Source organism: Aethina tumida, chromosome 3, assembly GCF_024364675.1.
Source record: "Aethina tumida isolate Nest 87 chromosome 3, icAetTumi1.1, whole genome shotgun sequence".
NCBI classification, from domain to species: Eukaryota; Metazoa; Arthropoda; class Insecta; order Coleoptera; family Nitidulidae; genus Aethina; species Aethina tumida.
The window spans coordinates 27,775,638-27,794,126 of NC_065437.1; the positions used below are offsets into that span (position 1 = coordinate 27,775,638).

The following is an 18,489-nucleotide window of genomic DNA, read 5'->3' on the forward strand; positions in this document are numbered from 1 at the left end:
TTATTAGCTAACGCGAATTACAATAATGAATAAATTATTTTGCTGGCCCTGTCTTTTACTTTCAAAGGGTATAAAGATATGTATTTGGTTTAAAAACGATTTTTTGTGACAAAAGCATTGATAATTCCTTGTAGAGGCCCGTCGTCGAAAATGTGGATAAAATCATAAAAATAATGTTTCATAGTGAGTCGCCAGAGACTGGTTGGGAATTTTGATGCATCCACCGTATAGTCCAGACCTGGCACCAAGCAATTTCCATTTTTTTCTTTCATTGCAACAATTCGAAACATGTTAAATATTATAGTCTATAGTAAACATATCGGATTTCTTTTTCTCAAACTTAATATACTTATTAAATAATTTATACATAACTTCATCATGATTGATAGTTTTTGGAGTGTTAATAGTCATGCATCATTATCGTACATAAAAATCTATGTAACTAAACTAAATTGACTAAATAAGTTAGAAGAAAATGAATTACAATTTAAAACGATACACAAATACAACAAATGATGACAGAGTATTTGAATGTCCACTCGACAAGTCATTTCCGATTCCTAAAAACCGTGGGAAAGATTCAAAGGATTGAAAAGTGGATTCCACATAAACTGAAGGAACGACAAATGAAAAAGTGAAAGTGTACGAATTAATGTTTTTAAGCCAAAAAAATGGTTTCTTGCATCACGTTGTAAATAGTGATGAAAAATAAATGTATTTTGAAAATCTTAAACTCAAAAAGTTATGGGTGACGCCAGGAGGACCGTCAATATTGAGTGCAAAACCGGATAATAATGCTGTGTGTGTATTAGATCAGAAAGGACTAGTGTACTACGTCCGTCCCCGACAATAAATGATCAATTCGTACCATATATTGATCCAGAAACTCCTAAAATCGGCTCGAAAACATAGCACACACTTTTTGCAGCATATTAACAATTTCTTAGCTTAATTAGCTTATGATACCCGTCACCTTCTGATTATCACCTCTTTTAATCGATGGGACACGCACTAGCTTAGCAATACTTTAAAACTTTCAAGGATGTCCGGAAATGGCTCGATGAATAGATTTCAATAAAAGATGAAGCTATTGTTTGGAATGGTACTCATATTTTGCCCAAGAGATGGACAAAATGTGCGGAAAGAGAACGATATTTTGAATAAAAAATCTTTTGTATCCGCACATGTATCCGCAAATAAACAGTTTCTGAGATATTAAGGATTACTTTTTTCTTGTTGCATTAGTATGGTCGTCTTGATTTTCTCTTGCCTTTATTAGGAAAAATCTGCCAATATTATCTTGTTAAGCAACCAAATCACAATTCACATTAATAAGATATATTTAAAAAATAAGTTGTTCACCCAGGCAACATTTTTACACTATTAATTATTAATTCGGTAGAAACAGACAGCGAAATATATGAAGGTTGTTAGGATGTCACAATCTTTTATTTTTGAGATTAAAAACCAAAGGCAGTCAAAAATTACTATACTCTGTTATTAATTTTAAAATTATTATTATCTTTATTTTATTTTTGTTTATTGGCTCAGTAAAATAATAAATATTTACATGTAAATTCTATTAATAATTCATTAAAGTCAACGTTCAAGGAAAGAGATATTTTTAAGGAAACCTCTGCATATGGTGTCAGATTCCCTCTTTTAACCAAATGTAAACATACGTCGTTTCCGGCATTTTCCACCCTTTCACTTTTACCACATGACCTTTGCATGTACCACAAACGCCAAATGCGTTTTACGTTTCTGAAGAGAATTTACCAATAATTACAACCTACAAGACAAACATACAATAACGCATGCAACGATAATAATGCAAATCAGTTGATAAAATTGCATGCACATTATGTAGAGCACATCCAAATCAATTGAAATATGTACTACCGCACAACTTCTGGTGTTAAATTGTGTATTAGACTTGGTAATTATAATTGCACCGGTTATTACGTAGACCGGAAGGTTCATATGACGTGTTTATCCATATTGGTTAATATGGATTAATCATTTTACCCGAGTGTCACTCTCTCTGTAGTTTCATCAGTACGAAACGACGGAACAAGTCTATAATTTCATGGTCAACGTATACATTTTCGTGGTGACATCATGTCTATATTTTCAAATTAGCCTAGAACGAGCTGATTTCGATTATTGTGCAGGATTATTTTAAACATATGTTTATCAATGTGTCATATTACATTTATGTCGTCAATGTTACATAAAAAATATAATAATTCCCACACACAGGAAGTTATTTATTTATTAGGTTTCGTAAATTAGATCATAAAACAGTTCTTGAAATTTCAAGTTACACATAATCGAAAGAAAATATAAGAAGCTTATGTTGTGGATTCTTTTACCCACATATCATCAGTTGTTTTCGATGAAAATTAGTGAAAATTTGAGAATATTTAATAATATTGCCTTCAATACATATCGCAGAGATTTCTTCAGGTTCAGGAACAGTATTAAGAAGAGAAAAATCAAATGACCTAGCTATTTATGCGCACAATCTGTACCTCTTTTATTAATTAATGTTGTTATTTTAAATTGTAAAGCACGTGTCTCAGTAATTATAATGGTAATTGACAACATGGATCGATCACATTGTCTATAGAATAAAATAATAATATATCAAATTATCAATATTCATAGTGAATGATACTCATTATAATAGAATATTTATGTATATGTTTGTCTTCAAGAAAATATACTTCCTAATATGTATGAATGAATGTTAATTGGTAGAACTTTCTAAAACAATATATTATACGTAATGCATATATTGATTTTCCTTTGTAATTAATTATAAAGACATAATTATATTAAATTTGATATATTATTTAACTGTTTAACTTACCTACTGTATAAGATATAACATATTGGAAAAGAATAAAACACATATAAATAAGGAAAAATTTTAATAAATGCGATTTTAAATCAAAGTAATATGTACACAACGGCACATTATAATACAACAATATAAAATAAGTTCTACTTGTTATACAAAAAAAATAATAAATTAGCTATATACACGCACAATTTAACTAAAATCATAAAGGGAATTAAGTATTTTTTTCATCATTAAACATGGTAGAACGATACCAGGGACACTAAACGCTATATAAATGGTACGTTTATATACTTTTTTAAAAGCGATTTATATAAGTAAACTGACAAAAAATAATCTCTGTTCCCACATATCGATATTCACAGTCCACATTTTATTTACTCAATATACATATTAATAATGAGTTAGTTAGTTAGACATAGAGCTGCGGATAGATTATATTTTAGATGCCCCAAATAATTTAGACTCTTTCCCACCGGCATGCCAACTCAACACGCCTAAGTATGCTTTAATAAATAATATTTATCTTGTTACTAATTATATTTCTAGTAAAATAGATTATCGGAGTGGAGTAGATGTTATGTTCGACAAGGACGTACTAGAAACAGAATAATTTAATTTTTCTAATTCATCGTCCACCTGATTATTTCGCAACTCTTGGGTGGTATACAGGAATTTATTCCACTCGTCGTGCCTAGGGTTTGCGAAGTTCTGAAATGAGAATAATTAAATATATCATGTGACCTTAATTAAATATTTGACATATGATAATTTATTGAAAAACACTCACTTCGGCAACATCGTAGACCCAAATCTTGCCCTGGTTATCCCCGACGGTGACATGAAGACCGGACGGCGTCCACGAAACCTTGTTGAGGGCCGGCGCCCCCTCCACGGTCACGCTGGCGGCCGGCACCTCCGTGTCTTGATTTAGATTCCACAGATCTAAACGACCGCTGCCGTCTACAGCGGCGAATAGAGCTGGATGATTGGGCGACCATTTCACATCGAGTACGTAATCGCCGTTATCCTCGAACGAATAGATGGGCTTTGAATCCTTCAAACTCCACAACTTGATGGTCCAATCGATGGACGAGGTGAGGAACATGTGCGAAAAATCGATGCCACCCTGTACGCTGTTGACACTGACACCCATCACGGGACCCTGGTGTCCATCGTAAGTCTCCTGAATGCCCGCCTTGGCGCCGTGGCGACAGGCTGAGTAGGCGGAACCCTCCTCACTGCCGACCACGAAGTTGTTGATGTCCGAGTGTGGGAAATCCAGACAGGTCACGGCCACAGGTTTCGACTGAACGCGGTGTAAGTCTAAAATCTCCTGGGGCTGTCCCAACATATCCAACGACCAAGAGCACAGGCGACCATCCGTCGACACACTGATCAAATTGTGCGCATTTTGAGTGCCCACGACACTCATACAGTACACTGGATGCTATAAAATAGTATAACCATGTTATTATTTGTTATTTAACAAAAATCAGGAATAGGATGAATTATACAATATAATAATATACTTACCGTGTGTGCAGATGCGGAAAGTGGTGTTCTTTGGATAGGGGTGCGTTTCTGCACTCGATTGTCCCACAGCACAATCTGTCCGGAATATGTTCCTCCCAAAATCAAGTTGGGATGGAAACGGGCGAATGTGGTGGACAACACAGCGCTCTGACAATGGAATATGTACTCGGGCGTCGTCTTCTTAAACTTAGTGTTCCACACCAAGACGACGCCATCTGGATCGTTGGGCGCTTCTTCGTTGTTGTTGTAGGAGGCGAGCAATAGCTCCGGAAATTGTGGAGACCAATCCAGGGACGTAACAACGCGGTTCTTGGACCATCGCTCGTCGAAGAATGCACGATTGAACGACAGTCGTTGATGCGACTTTTCGTCTCTACAAAACGATTACGTTGTATATTTAAAACAATTAACATTATATTTTTCTTACAATCCATCTTCTCCAGGTCCACCGCTGTAGTCGGTGTAAATATCAACAGCCTCGCAAATGGCACGTTCCATAAGTCTTCCCGCTCGGTCCATGAAATGCTGGAAGTCCTCCGACAGGATAATCATCTGCTTTTGCTCCTCGCTCAATTCTTTGACTATAAATGCACACAATGAAATGATTTTTATTGTTACAGTATAAAAGACTCACTTTCTTTGACCTCCTGTTTCTTTTGTTCCTCCTCGACAGAGGTAACAGCCGGCTGCACTTCCTTGACCTGGGGTAGTCCGTGGGGCAGGATGCCTGGCGGCAGCTTGCTACCACCGCCGCCGTAGCCCATGTGAGGCAGACTGCCCTCCTCGTCCTCGCCTTGCCCATCGTCATACGTCAAAACTGTGGTGAATGAGGTGTCCGCTCTGCGCAACACTCGCCCCTCCGTTCATACGCATCGCACACTCTCACCCAAGTACACTCTATCCCGTTGTGAGCAGCAATTTTGAATTTTTTATGTCAAATGAAGTACAGTTTTGAGGGCATCCAAATAAATTGAGATGTGAACGTTTGTTAAGTAATTTAAGTAACTAGGATACTAATCAATAAGAAAGGTTATTCAACAAAGAATATGTGAAGCTAATGGTTAACTTTTGTACTTTGTGATTGGTACAACAAATAAGATCGAGGTAAACTAGTTCAGAACTATATAAAATTAATAATTCAAAATTGCTGTTTTTAATTTAAGAAAGCATTAATAATAATTAAAATAAACAGACGGTCTACATCAACTAACGTGTGTTAGTTCGGTGCGACAATCATTTGGTTTAAGCTTCTAAACATTAAAATAATATAATAGTTAGTACAAACACCTCTATAATTAGTTTGTTCTAATCTAATAGAGTGCATTTATATTATTAATTGAAAAAAGGACTGCGTTCAATTTAAAAACAAAATTCTTGTCTACAGCTATTTCACGTATAATTTATTAATACTTTCTTACCGAATAAATTAAATCAATAAACAACCAAATATATTCAAGAGTAAAAAAGAGCAAATAAAGCGACATGGGAGGGAATTCATTGGGACTGGATGGAATTGGATTTTAGTATTTAAAAAAAAGTCGATGTATGTCCAGGATATACTTGTCATCACAGCATAGAATAAACCGCGTTTTCATGCAATAAGTAGAGGCCCGTGCAACAATTAAATCGATACTCTGACATCCACACATCCCCAATCACGCATTAATATTGTGTCTCTGTATTAGTAACTACGGTCCATTCAACTGAACTGAATTAGTCACGACATACACATTAGACAACACCAGAAAACTGCAAATTCGTGTCAAAGAACACATATTCATGTGTTTCTTAAGAACACTTGTTGTAATTTCCTGACGCCAAGTCCGGCTCATTCCAAAAGTTTCACTAGCTTCAAGTAATACCAAGCAAGTAGAATATAGGTATCAGAGGAGTGCAATGGGGTTAACGAAAGTATTAAGAAAAAATTAAAATAATAATAGTCTGGACGAGACTAGGAAAAGCCACCTACCTGTGAACTCGTCCTCCCATTCTAAACCCGGATTTAGATTGTACTCGTCTTGAGGAGGAAAGAAACATGTATCAGTAGGGAAAGAATTAATTGAGAGATGTGGTTGTACTGTTCTTTTGTCGAACTAATTAAGTTTTTCTTTTAAAAAAAGAGGTTGTCTACATTTGGCTGCATTAGAGGTATCCTCTTGCGGCACGTTAATTTTGACTTCCAAAACTTTTGCAATGCTGCACAAAAATTTTGTGTGCGATTTTTTGACGCCACAACTACGTGTATCTTACTACTGCGGTTATTGTATAAATATTTTAAATTTTAGTAAATGGCGCAGATATTCAGACTAGAAAAGGTGTTAAGATTTTGAGGTGAATATTACTTTAAAGTTTTTTATTATATCCTAAATTTCTTGATGACAATCTTTACACACGTGGTAAATTAATTTTGAATAATTTTAATTCATAAAGCACTGCACATAAATTTTTCAGTATATGTACAAATACAACAAGAACAATTTATAAAAAAATATCTATACAACAATTCCAACCAAATTGTTAAGGTTATATTTTCATCATGCAGTTAGTAATGTATTAGTCGGATAATGTTAGAAATTAGACATCCTAAATAAGTCCATTTGCACCTCGTAACCGTCCCGTACCGTTAAGCAATGTACACTTGGTATCTAGTTAGTAACATGTGCCCCTCCAGAGAAAATAAAAACAAATGAGTTCAAGCCTATAAACAATAAAACTAATGGAACAACTTCTTTTGTTCGAGTCTCAGTTTCCGGGATCATGAAAGTCAAATCAATGAAGACTCTAAATGGTGTAAGACAAATTGTGACATAAAGGGGACTTAGGTAAAATGATCGGGTATGCCAAAAGCGAAGTATCAAATAAAAATCATAAACTTACCGTAATAATCGGTTGCATGAGCTAGGAAGGAAAGGAAGAAAAATATAATATTATTTATTCAAGTTAAAAATTAATCTCAATAAATACACGATGCGCTTGGCAAGTTGAAGTTTTACATTTAAATTACGGTTGCATTCGTTTTAATGTTCCTGGACGGAGTTTAGCGAAAGAGACTGAAGAGGTGCACCTACAATCGACAGTCATTCTGTTTAAAAGACTTTCGGAATTCATATTATAAATAATACATATAATATAAGTAATAGTGTTGCTTGAGATCTTCGCTCTCCTTCACTATAACCCACACGTAGCTTAACAGGTACCATTCACATATAGACAGAACTACACCGATCGAACAAGTTACTGCTCAAGCATCGATGGCTATTCTAAAAAAATAACTAAACCGCCCATTCGATCGGCCTAAGGCTCAAAAAAAGCGTTCACCTCGAGGACCGAATAGAGATACAAAATATACCCAAAAGAGTTTGGTTGCATTGGAAGCGACATAGGGGAGACGCTTGATAGAGGTGAAGAGACGGTGCACATGTTGTTTTATACGAAAATTGACAAATTTAAATATTTTGCATTAAACTTGGAAATGCCACGTTTCTTGTTGCTGTATTTACAGAAATTATACATAAATACAGGTACAAGCATGCTTAGCAAGATATTGTTTGTTTAAATTAAAATAAGATTTTACTTTAAATAAAATATTTAAAATTATATAATCCTCGAAATAAATAAATATAATTTATTGATTGTAATTTTATGGAACAAACTGCAAATTTATTTTAATTTTTAATTTTAAAATTTAATAAAAACAAATTGGGGACAAGTTTTTATTGATCATTATTCATATCAAAGAATCAATTATATAAAATTTAGGAAAGTAACGGCGGGACGTAACGAATTAGACTTTTTAATTGTTAGAAATTTTTAGCGGTTAGTCGATGTTAATCACGTACACATATCCAAGTTTAATTTAATAATTATTTCTTATTGTGTTGCTTTAGTAAAAATTATTTATGTCAGTCATTCTTGGTGCCATGTTTACAGGTGCAAAAATTAAATAATAAAATTAACACAATTAAATTATAACATCGAATAGAGAGATAGATAGGTAACTGTAACGTGCGCACCATACCTTTGCGAGGCCTCCACCAGTCCTCCATGTAGCCTTTAAGTGGGGAAGAAGATGAAGAAGATCCTTGTTAGCAACGCATAATATAACATTGTCACTTATCTAAACTAAGGAACTTCAACGATAGAAACCAATGTGCACATAATAATGAACGTTTGTGAATATTGTATGCATTTCTTTGCGAATAATTGATGGCATTTAATGTTTTATAGGGAATTGCAAATATTCATAATAATTGACAAATATTTTTATTCTGTAAAATTGATTGGTGTAGTCAATATACCTACATCCTTCAATATAAACTAATTGAAAATAAATTAAGCAGAATTTTGGTTTCTATCTTTCGAAGAACTAATAATATCTTCTGACTGGGGTGCAGAAGTTTGTTTCATATTAGATCGTAAAGTAGTACGAAAATAACAGTAATAAATAATGATAAGAAAATGTTAATTGTTTTACCATTCTTAATGCTGACTCGTACTAATTTACTTTTTATTTTGAAAATAACTGTAGTTCTTTCCAAACCAGTCTTTAATAACAATATTTTCCTGTTCATTGTAAGGATTTTAAAATAAAATATTCGATTTATGTGAGACTGTCACCAATTACCCGTATAACTTATATAAATATGTATTAAATACTGCAATCTTGTAAAATTTCAATTACAAATAATCTTTTTCATAATTAGGCTTTTCTTTAGCGTTCTAATTATCAGTGATAATTAAAAAAAAATCCAGATACCATTTGTAAGGATTTTGCAAGATAACAGCAGCTTGAGGCTCAAGCCTGAAGCTCGCAATAATGTTGTGTTAGTATAAACGCGTCAAAAGTGTAAAAATAAAAAATAAGAACAAACTACAAAATCTAAACTATGCCTGATACTAATGAAATAAAAACTGGTTCAAGAACGGTTTTACTCACACTTCTTCCATGAGTATCCGAAATAATCTAAGCAGCAAGGGAAGACATATATCAGTTTTTACGACGATTAATATCAAGCAATGGGTACGAGAAAATTGACAGAATAAAAGCAAAAACAACTGTTTGTCCACTACTGCAATTTACCAAAATAACCAAGTGCGTGAAAATAAAATTACCAGCACCAAAATCTGCAAAATCATAAGCTTCGACAAAAAAAATCTGCTTAGCCAAAATAAGACAACCAGCGAAAAAAAATAAGTAAAACTTCAAAATATGGTTGCACGAATGAGAACAAATTTTGATATTTTAGATGTAGAATTCATTAAATTCAGGTCATCATCTTCAAAAGCATTGAAGGTTTTGGTTTATAATCGTGATTTGATCACTTAATTAAAATAATTAAAAACTTCTTTAGATAAACTGAATTTTACATCAGATATTCTACATCACTTTAGTTGAACGCTTTATGAACCTATGTTATATTTTGTAGTTGTTCTCTTTTGTACGTTGACCGTCATTAGCATGCATCTACTTCATGGGAAGTGATTTTCTTGTATTTGCAGAATGAAAGTTCACATATCCGTTTGGCTCGCATATCTAATGACGATCGTTCGCAAAACAAAAATTAAATTAAAATTCGTCTTAATACTATAGCATAAAAATCAAAAAAGGAATTGAACAGGGGAAGAGAAGCACAAGCTTACCGTCTCTTTCGTGACCCGATGCATTGGTTTGGGTCTGTTTCGTATAAGTAACAATTTCTTTCGGGGGTATATTCGTAGTCTTCACGGTGAGAGATAATGTTGGAACCCTCTTTTTCACTGCAATTACACTGAAAAGTACAACAACTTAATTATTATCTTATCAGTTTTGATTTAATATTTTAAAAGTCATAAAATTTTCCTCATTACTTTTCTGTGCAGCTATGTTTCCAATTACTTTTATTTAAAAAAAGCACTTTTATTAGTACTATTTATTTTAATTTGTATTTTATAATAAGTCTTTTTTATATATTATAAAATATGAAATAAAAAATTGACTAACTTGTTGGGTAAGCTGTTTGGCTGCAGTGATGTATCAGGAGTGTGGTTTATACTATGTTCCGGAGTTAAGGAATTAGCACTAGATATACTGGATAGTACATCTGACACAGGAGCAACACCAAGAGAACTAAGCATCTCATCCAGTTCCTTCCTGTCACCACCTCCTCCCAAAATTGTCCTGTTAGCTGCTTCCTCCACATCTTTGAGTTCTTTTTCCCTTCTCCGCCTGTCTTTTTCTTCCCTAAGTGCTTGGAGCTTAGCCTTCTTCCTTTCAAGTTCTGCCCTTCTGTCTGACATTTTTGCAGACTATCACTTAAAAATTAACCAAATTAATGTTTATCAAGTAGTATAACATTAGGTTAATAATGTCTTCATGGTTGACACGATTCCGAAAAATACATACGTAAATTCGGTAAACTGGCATTAAAGTGTGCCCACTAAAAAATCAATGATTGCACAGATGCAGTATGAATCATAGAACTTAATTATTGATGTTTCCTCCATAAAACGTCTAGTTCCAATAAGATTCATGAAAAGCACCATACACTCACGATCAGTTGTCTTTATTATGCTATATGTGGGGAAAACTGCCAGAGGTGCATGACAAAAATTTGCATACCGTTATTAATCGAAATAAACGTTCAACTTTACCTATAGAAACTGTTACACTTAAACTAATCACCGTTAAGAATTGCACTTGTGTTAATTTTGCATATAAGCCGGTATTTGAAAGGACTATTTATTTTACAACGCCCGACAAGTACACCATTTCATTTCGGTGATGACGTAATGCAGGATCGTCATCTACAAAATATTCTTCATCGACTATTTATGGAAGACAATTTTCCTGATTGTGCCTTATTTGCATAATTGTCTTATTCGAGTTGAATATGACTACTATTGAAAACTATCTATTTTAATATTAAAAATTAGATTTTAATGAACAGATGTAAAGACATCCGTCAGTTTGACATAGGGAATTTTATGTTTGACGGTTGCAAAAGGATGCGGCCATAGATTAAACAAAACAAAAGGAAACGTATTTGAAACCTACAAAAGGATTCTATATGCGTATTATTCAGCAGCGCCCTCTGATGAAGCAATGGTATTTTGAAATCATACAATAGCAATTTTATTTATTTACTTTATATAATAAACAGAATCATTTAGATAAAAATACCTGTCACTCGAATATTTGGTAATTTTACAAGCAACTGCTTTATAGTTCTTTATAATAGTAGCGAATTCGTATACAAATATGTAAGAAAAATAAATAATTCAATAAACGGTCTAATTAATAGATTTAGATATCCAATAAATATATAAAATTAATTGTTAATAAGTTTCAAATATCTATAAATATTATACTACTCATATTTTATCATAAAAATATTATAAATAACAAATAATAGTTGCATAACGTTATTTTCTTTTGTACAAACAATTAATTTGTTCAAAACAATTAATAATAAATTTGATATGCCCCATATCCATAGCTATTTTCATTTCCTACAACTCTTAGAAGGGAATTTTCCAAGGTATTGAGGTGTATTTCTCTTCTCAACAGTCAGCTCGCTCAAATATGTGTTTCAACAAGAAAAATAAACAAATTGCTATAATAATAACAAATGTATTTGTATGGTGACCTTGAGTTTATCTGCCAAAGGGTCACTGATGTTAAGATTAATATTTCAACTTTAGTTGTCAAGAAGGCAAGATGGATATTAAGTTTACCGGTAAAAGAGCTCTGGTAACCGGAGCAACTAAAGGTAAGAATATTTAATTCTTTGATTATTTAATAAATAGTCAAAGTTTGTTAGGAATTGGAAGAGATATTGCCATTAAATTATCTCAATGTGGTGCCAAAGTTGTTGCCGTTGGAAGGTCAAAGGAATGTTTAGGTTTGTGAAAGTTTTTATATTTAGAAACTCTATTTAAACCATCCTCGTGTAGATAAATTGAAAAAAGATGACCCTAGAATAGAAGTCGTTCTCTTGGATATAACAAATTGGAATAAAACAAGTCAAGTTTTGGAAAATATAGGTCCCATTGATTTGTTGGTCAATAATGCCGGTCTTGGTTGGCTCAAACCTATGACTGAAATCATTGAAGAAGATCTAGATAGGTATGTATTAATCTCTGCACATCTAATAAACTACTTTTTCTCATTAGTGTTCTAGGAGTAAATACGAAAGCACTAATACATGTAACACAAATCGTCGCCAAAAACTTGATATCCAGAAAAACATCCGGTTCGATTGTGAATATATCATCTCAAGCTTCATTGGCTGGACTTATGCATCATACCGTATATTGCGCCTCCAAGGGAGCAGTTGACGCTTTTACTAGGGCTGCAGCTTTGGAACTAGGTCCCAATGGAATTAGAGTTAATGCAGTCAATCCAACTGTGATTATGACTGACATGGGAAGACTTGGGTGGTCTGATCCCAAAGTTGCTGGTCCAATGTTGGATAAAATTCCTTTGAAAAGGTTTCTTAAAATCACCATTTTATAACATTGCAATTAAAACTGTTTGCTTTAGGTTTGGTGAGGTCCATGAGGTTGTTGATGCAGTTGTTTATTTATTGAGCGATAAATCGAGCATGATTACTGGAGTGTGTTTGCCAATTGATGGAGGATTCACAGCCACTTAGTTATAGCATATTTATATTTGTTTATTACAAAATATATTCTTTTTCAGCAAAAAATTGCTTGCTGATTCAATATAATTCAATCAATAAAAAATACAACTTATTAAAGTTTCCTTTTATTTTTTTACAAACAATTGTTTTAAAAAAGACAATCTAGCATTTTGATAATACAAACTGCAAAGATAAACATTGAGTTTACCAGTTGCAAATTTACTATAAACACTATCAATGTAGTAACAATATTAAATATTACTTCTTTAATTATATTCTTCTTACACTAATTAATCCTAAGATCTAAATAAGGATGAAATTTACAAGAATGTATAATATAAATTAACATGCTGTAGTAACTGGACAAAAACGTAATATTTGTTATTTATAATATGTTCCATGATAACACATATGCAAATAAATAACAATATAATACAAATAATTCATATTATACAAAGCCCTCCTTTAAACATGTGGGTATTCAATATCTTTCGATTCTTTAAACTCTATTATTGAATACATGCATGATAAAAAAAGGTATTGAAATCGTCCACATGTAAAAGATGACTTTGTATATCAACAATTGTACATAATATACCGCCTATTACACCCCATGTTAACATTAGCCTTTCCCACATTACCAAACTTTGGTTAAATAGGAAATTACAGACACATGAGAGCGGCGAATTTCAAACTGTCGCACTTGCTTAAACGTTTGGTATCAGGAAAAGATTTGAAGAAATTGTTCACAGGTTGCATCATTATTTACAAATGTTTAAGTTTTTCTTCACACCTTCAATATTAGATTTAAGTTTAAGCAAGTAAGACTAATTCAGAATAATAATTTGTAAGTTTTATAAAGAGCTAGTTCAGATAGCCAGTTTCTTTGTACAAATAAAATATTTTGTTGAAAGGGCTAACTGAACTAGCCTTGAAACTTATCTAAGGGTATAAGCAAAATTAAGTGAGAGAATTACCTTCTTTTAAATTGAATTTAAGATCTTAAAACATTGTACATGCTATATAAAAAAAATCGTTGTATAAAGTCAAAATATAAAAAAGAGTAAGGAAATAAAATGTCTTTTAAAAAATAAATCAAATCCATTATGATATGTACATAAAAAAAATAAAACCAATAAAAATTAATGTAGTTTTCTAGATAAACATACATTTTATATAAAATTCTCGATGCAAAAATATATTTTATAAACTATTTTACAATTTAGTATATGTAAATTTTATGTTTTGATAAGGTTTTCTATAAAATTATATTGTACAAAGTATTGACTTGGTGCGGTGTAAATAAAAATGGAAAAGATTGTGTGAATATAACCTTAGAGTGCGTAAAACATACAAATTTCAAACATTTTGAAAAAAATTTTTTACAACTTTGTTGTTATATTATAAAAAAAACTTTGGTGTAATCATTTGAAAATTAAGTGTAAATTTCGGATACTTTGTTCCCTTATTTCTTAAAACAATAAAGTATTATATTTACAATGGTTTAACATTTTAAAAATATATTAAATATATAAAGACATTGTACAAAAGTACCTAAATAAAAATCTAATCAGAGATAAAAAAAATAAATAAAGCATTCATTTACATTGTTGGATTATCAAATTTAGGTCCTTTTGAAACGTAAATTTCATTGTAGGCATCTTCTTGTTCTAAATCAAGAACTTGGAATTTCTTTAAAACCAATAAACTATAAAACTTTTGCGCAACCTGAAAATAAACATTATGATAATAAACCAAGTACAATCTCCTAGGTAATCTGATGATTAATTAATAAATAGAAACATAAAATATAAATACTTTAGACTTACTTGTTTCTTGGAATTCCTGTAACACATCTCTGATAATGTAATTTGATTGGTGAGGTGCAGCTTCTGTCGTACAACTGTGAACATTTGGTAAGCACGTTTGTTGAGAACACGCTCTTCGAACTGCTCGTCGGTTTCGTCTTGTTGTTGTTCATCGGCCTATATAAAAAATACAATTTCGTTATCAATTTTCTACTCTGCGAAAATATTTGTCTACTTACAGGATCGTTCGAATGTGGGAAATCGTAATCTCCTTGCCAAGGCGAATGCACCCTTTCTGACATACCACCAGCGGGTGTCTGAGCGGGGAGATTCTCGTCATAGCCCATATTTGCCATCTACACGTATTAAAAAACACAATTAGTGTTGGACTAGATAAGTAAATTTCAATTAAGGAAAATATGTGATTGAAATAGTGCATATTGCTAAACAATCCTACCTGATCATATCCCATATTCTCCATAGCAGGCAGATGATGTTGAAAGTTGTCCAGCTGTTCCAAAGGCAGATTCGAATCTAGTGCAGTGTGATGCGGTGTCGCCCCACCTAAAAGATCATCCGGAGCGGCAGGCGTCATTGGAGGCATATTGCCCATATTCTCTTGTTCTAATATGGATCGAACCTACAGCAGAAATATATTCGTGTATTTCCATGAAAAATTAATGCAAGATATCCACAAGCATACCTGATCTGCGGGTAAAAGTTCTATCGTTTCGTCTATCGAGTGCATGGGCGTCGGAGGGGCAGGGGTACTCGGATAACCTGATCCCGCGGGCGTTTGCGGATAACCCGGAGTTGGCGGTGCCGGCGTTCCAGGGTATCCGGGTGTCGACGGGTACATCTGGTCGTCGGGATGATGCATATGCATCATGGCAGGTGTAGGTGGCGCCATCGGTGTTGGTGGAGCCATAAGAGGGGGAGGTGCCATAGGTGTGGGCGGAGCCAGAGGGGTTTGCGGCATCATCATGCCCAAGGTATCCTCAGGTGGCTGAGTGAAGTTAAGAGGTGTTTCGGGTTCTTGGATGTGCAGTGGTGTTCGACTCTGAAAATATTAATTGGATTTAACGATTTGCACGTGGAGAATGAGGTGACGTTACTTACGGGTTCCTCAACATTCTTCCGTTTCCTGCCTCTTCTGGCTGGTGTGGGAAGTTCAACGGCACTATGTTCATCGGCATCCCGCATTTGGTCCAGGGCCAAGGAATCGGCGTCACCCAGCATCGCAAAATCTTCCGTCCCTATCGCCCTCAAAGTTAGATGCCTTTGGTAGTTCTTTAATAAAAAATACAGTAAGTAATTTTACGGAGCACGTTCTGGGTATACAATATAAAAATGCAGTTGAATAAAACCTACTTTAAACAGTATCCTTGCAGGAATAGGTCGGGCGGGAAGAGCAAACAATTTCTCGACACCACCGGTTTCTTTCCAGTGCATAAGACGCTTCGTGGGTGGTGCTAGATCTAGCGTCGTCACTATATCACTTGTGTCAGATAACTGATTTTTCATTTCCTCGCCAGAAATGTTCTTCACCTCGTCAACAATCAGTTTCCGTTTGCGTTTTGATTTTGCCAATCCTAAAACAAATCGATCTACTTTTATGCTTTTTACTGTCTAATATGTCGTGCGCACGCTTGGCACTCAAGAGTGTATTATGTTAAATAAAAATATTAGTTTCCCAAATCCCAATAATGTATCTGTGCACTAACCTGTTCAGTTCAGTCTGTTTTACATTAATTATACTTAAAAACCTTACCTCTTAATACGGACGCGTCGACGGGCGCCAAGGCAAAGCTCTCCTCTTCATTCTGTAACAGTGTGGTTTGTTCCTGTGGTGGATCTTCTGCTGGTGGAGGCTCATTTTGGTGATCGGGTTGTTGTGATCGGACAGTCGGGGTAGGAGACGGCACCGCTGGTATACCAATAGGTGATGTCGGCCGCGAATCATCCGAACTATTAAATTTTTAATATTGAATTATACATTTTTAGGAAAATACATACTATAATGTATTAATCCAATGAGTTTAAAACTAACCTGTTGCCACCAACTGATGGAGGTCCTCCAAAATTATCCATACCGTCATCATCGCTGTCCACTGACGGCGGAAGCGGTTGTGACGAAGGATCTGGAATACTTTGATCCACAGGAGGGACTTCACCCATGGGTGCATCATCAAATAAACCTCCCTCAAACAATCCCCCAGCTAAAACACATTTAATATTATATTTAATCTCGAAAATATATTATTATACCACATACATATTATGTTTTGATCCAGATTAGCTCCAAACGCGTCGTCTCTGACTGAAGTGTCAATGTCCATGGGAGTATCATGTTGGGTTCCAGACGTGGATGGCATAGGTTCTCTGTCTTTATCAATACCCATTTCTTCCAATCCAGGCCCATCATTGAACAACAAATTACTCTGTAAATAAATTTTAATAACATAACATAAGTATATTTAAGTACACAAGCAAATTACTTGTTCCATGGATGGTTCCAAGCCAGAGGCGTGTCGCATAAGATCAGGAGGGTCTGTATCAAAGCCCATGTCGCCAAAACCATCGTCGTTTGTCACCAATGTGATGTTGCCATAATCCTCACGCATCGTAATTTCTTCTGCGCGGGATTGGTTCAGGCTGAATTGAGCCTCAATATCCACATCACTATTAACAATAACAATAGTGTTTATAAAGTAAAATAAGTACATAATTGTAAAATTTTTAAGTGTATTGTCACAAAACTTATGTTAAGAATTTATAAGAAAGTCCTTAAAGAAGTTTTACAAACTGCTATTATATAACTGAATATTCTATTAAATATTTACTTGGAAAAGTAATATGTACCAATAAATTCAACTGACAAAATGATTGTTGGAAATTATAAGATAAAACATATAATCTACAATGAAAATGTAAAACCACATAAAATCATCTATAATAAACATCAAGACACTTACTTGAGTTCAGGCATTGTGGTGTCAAAATCATGAAAAACTTCGGGAAGTGTGATGGCATTAACTGCAGCTTCTCTATGTTCCTCAGGTAAGTCCACCATGCCAGGCCTAAAGGCCATTTTAATTTTAACAAAAGCCTCATTGCAGTCGGCCAACAAATATTTGGCTTTCCTTGAGTAAATTCTAACCACACCAAGTAAGAGATGACCAGAAGTTCTCAAAGCCATTTTCACTTTTGGTTGTAGAATACCGTCCACGGACTTCTCGATATTTGTTTCGAATACATGAGCTTTGGTGAGTTTTTTATCCCAGTGAGCGGCGAGCCAAATTCGAGCCAAGGGGCCCTTTTTGGCCAGCACAAAGTGCGCGTAGAACATTTTCGCCTTTGTCCGTTCACAACTTTACACACAATACAATCTGAAAAACCAAAAATAACAACAATTATACTGACAGCTTGTCGGACCAAACAATCGCGTTGGCGCCGAAAAACAATCGGACCGCAATTTTCACGAACCTTCGTCCTTCTATGCAAAACTGACGACTTTAAGTCACCGCCAATACACAGCGGCTAATTCTAATTGAAAAGTCGACAATTATTTCCATAACCAGCGGAATAATTCCCGATTCGGAACGTAAACACAACCGAAGCACTGTTATTTAGCCCATCAAGATGGCGCCGGCAGACG

The 18,489-nt window shown here is 34.1% G+C and overlaps 3 protein-coding genes across 24 annotated transcripts; 1 reads left to right on the plus strand and 2 right to left on the minus strand.

The window, feature by feature from the left end:
* Positions 1-2,921: 2,921 nt before the first annotated feature.
* On the minus strand, positions 2,922-11,280 carry LOC109596504 (cytoplasmic dynein 1 intermediate chain). 21 transcript variants are annotated; one of them, XM_020012059.2, is made up of 12 exons: positions 11,033-11,280; positions 10,383-10,693; positions 10,043-10,170; positions 9,339-9,365; positions 8,421-8,453; positions 7,280-7,300; positions 6,372-6,419; positions 5,037-5,195; positions 4,830-4,983; positions 4,403-4,775; positions 3,657-4,316; positions 2,922-3,577 (listed from the first exon to the last, which is right to left on the minus strand). In XM_020012059.2, exons 2-12 carry the CDS (start codon positions 10,676-10,678, stop codon positions 3,425-3,427), a joined length of 2,052 nt encoding a protein of 683 aa, XP_019867618.1. In that variant the 5' UTR covers positions 10,679-10,693; positions 11,033-11,280; the 3' UTR covers positions 2,922-3,424. The 21 variants fall into 21 exon arrangements, with proteins under 21 accessions (XP_019867618.1, XP_019867616.1, XP_019867619.1 ...); XM_020012057.2 differs by having other exon boundaries at positions 5,037-5,219; XM_020012060.2 differs by lacking the exon at positions 9,339-9,365 and having other exon boundaries at positions 5,037-5,219.
* Positions 11,281-12,025: 745 nt separating this feature from the next.
* On the plus strand, positions 12,026-14,033 carry LOC109596506 (L-xylulose reductase). Its single transcript, XM_020012073.2, has 5 exons — positions 12,026-12,150; positions 12,202-12,282; positions 12,335-12,506; positions 12,554-12,871; positions 12,924-14,033. The coding sequence occupies exons 1-5, from the start codon at positions 12,099-12,101 to the stop codon at positions 13,033-13,035; spliced, it is 735 nt and encodes a 244-aa protein (XP_019867632.1). The 5' UTR covers positions 12,026-12,098; the 3' UTR covers positions 13,036-14,033.
* On the minus strand, positions 13,133-18,478 carry LOC109596503 (double-strand-break repair protein rad21 homolog). 2 transcript variants are annotated; one of them, XM_020012055.2, is made up of 13 exons: positions 18,318-18,478; positions 17,807-18,220; positions 17,330-17,513; positions 17,107-17,272; positions 16,882-17,050; positions 16,603-16,799; positions 16,203-16,438; positions 15,951-16,121; positions 15,535-15,891; positions 15,289-15,471; positions 15,071-15,187; positions 14,853-15,008; positions 13,133-14,751 (listed from the first exon to the last, which is right to left on the minus strand). In XM_020012055.2, the coding sequence occupies exons 2-13, from the start codon at positions 18,178-18,180 to the stop codon at positions 14,626-14,628; spliced, it is 2,436 nt and encodes an 811-aa protein (XP_019867614.1). In that variant the 5' UTR covers positions 18,181-18,220; positions 18,318-18,478; the 3' UTR covers positions 13,133-14,625. The 2 variants fall into 2 exon arrangements, with proteins under 2 accessions (XP_019867614.1, XP_019867615.1); XM_020012056.2 differs by having other exon boundaries at positions 16,203-16,423; positions 18,318-18,477.
* Positions 18,479-18,489: the final 11 nt, after the last annotated feature.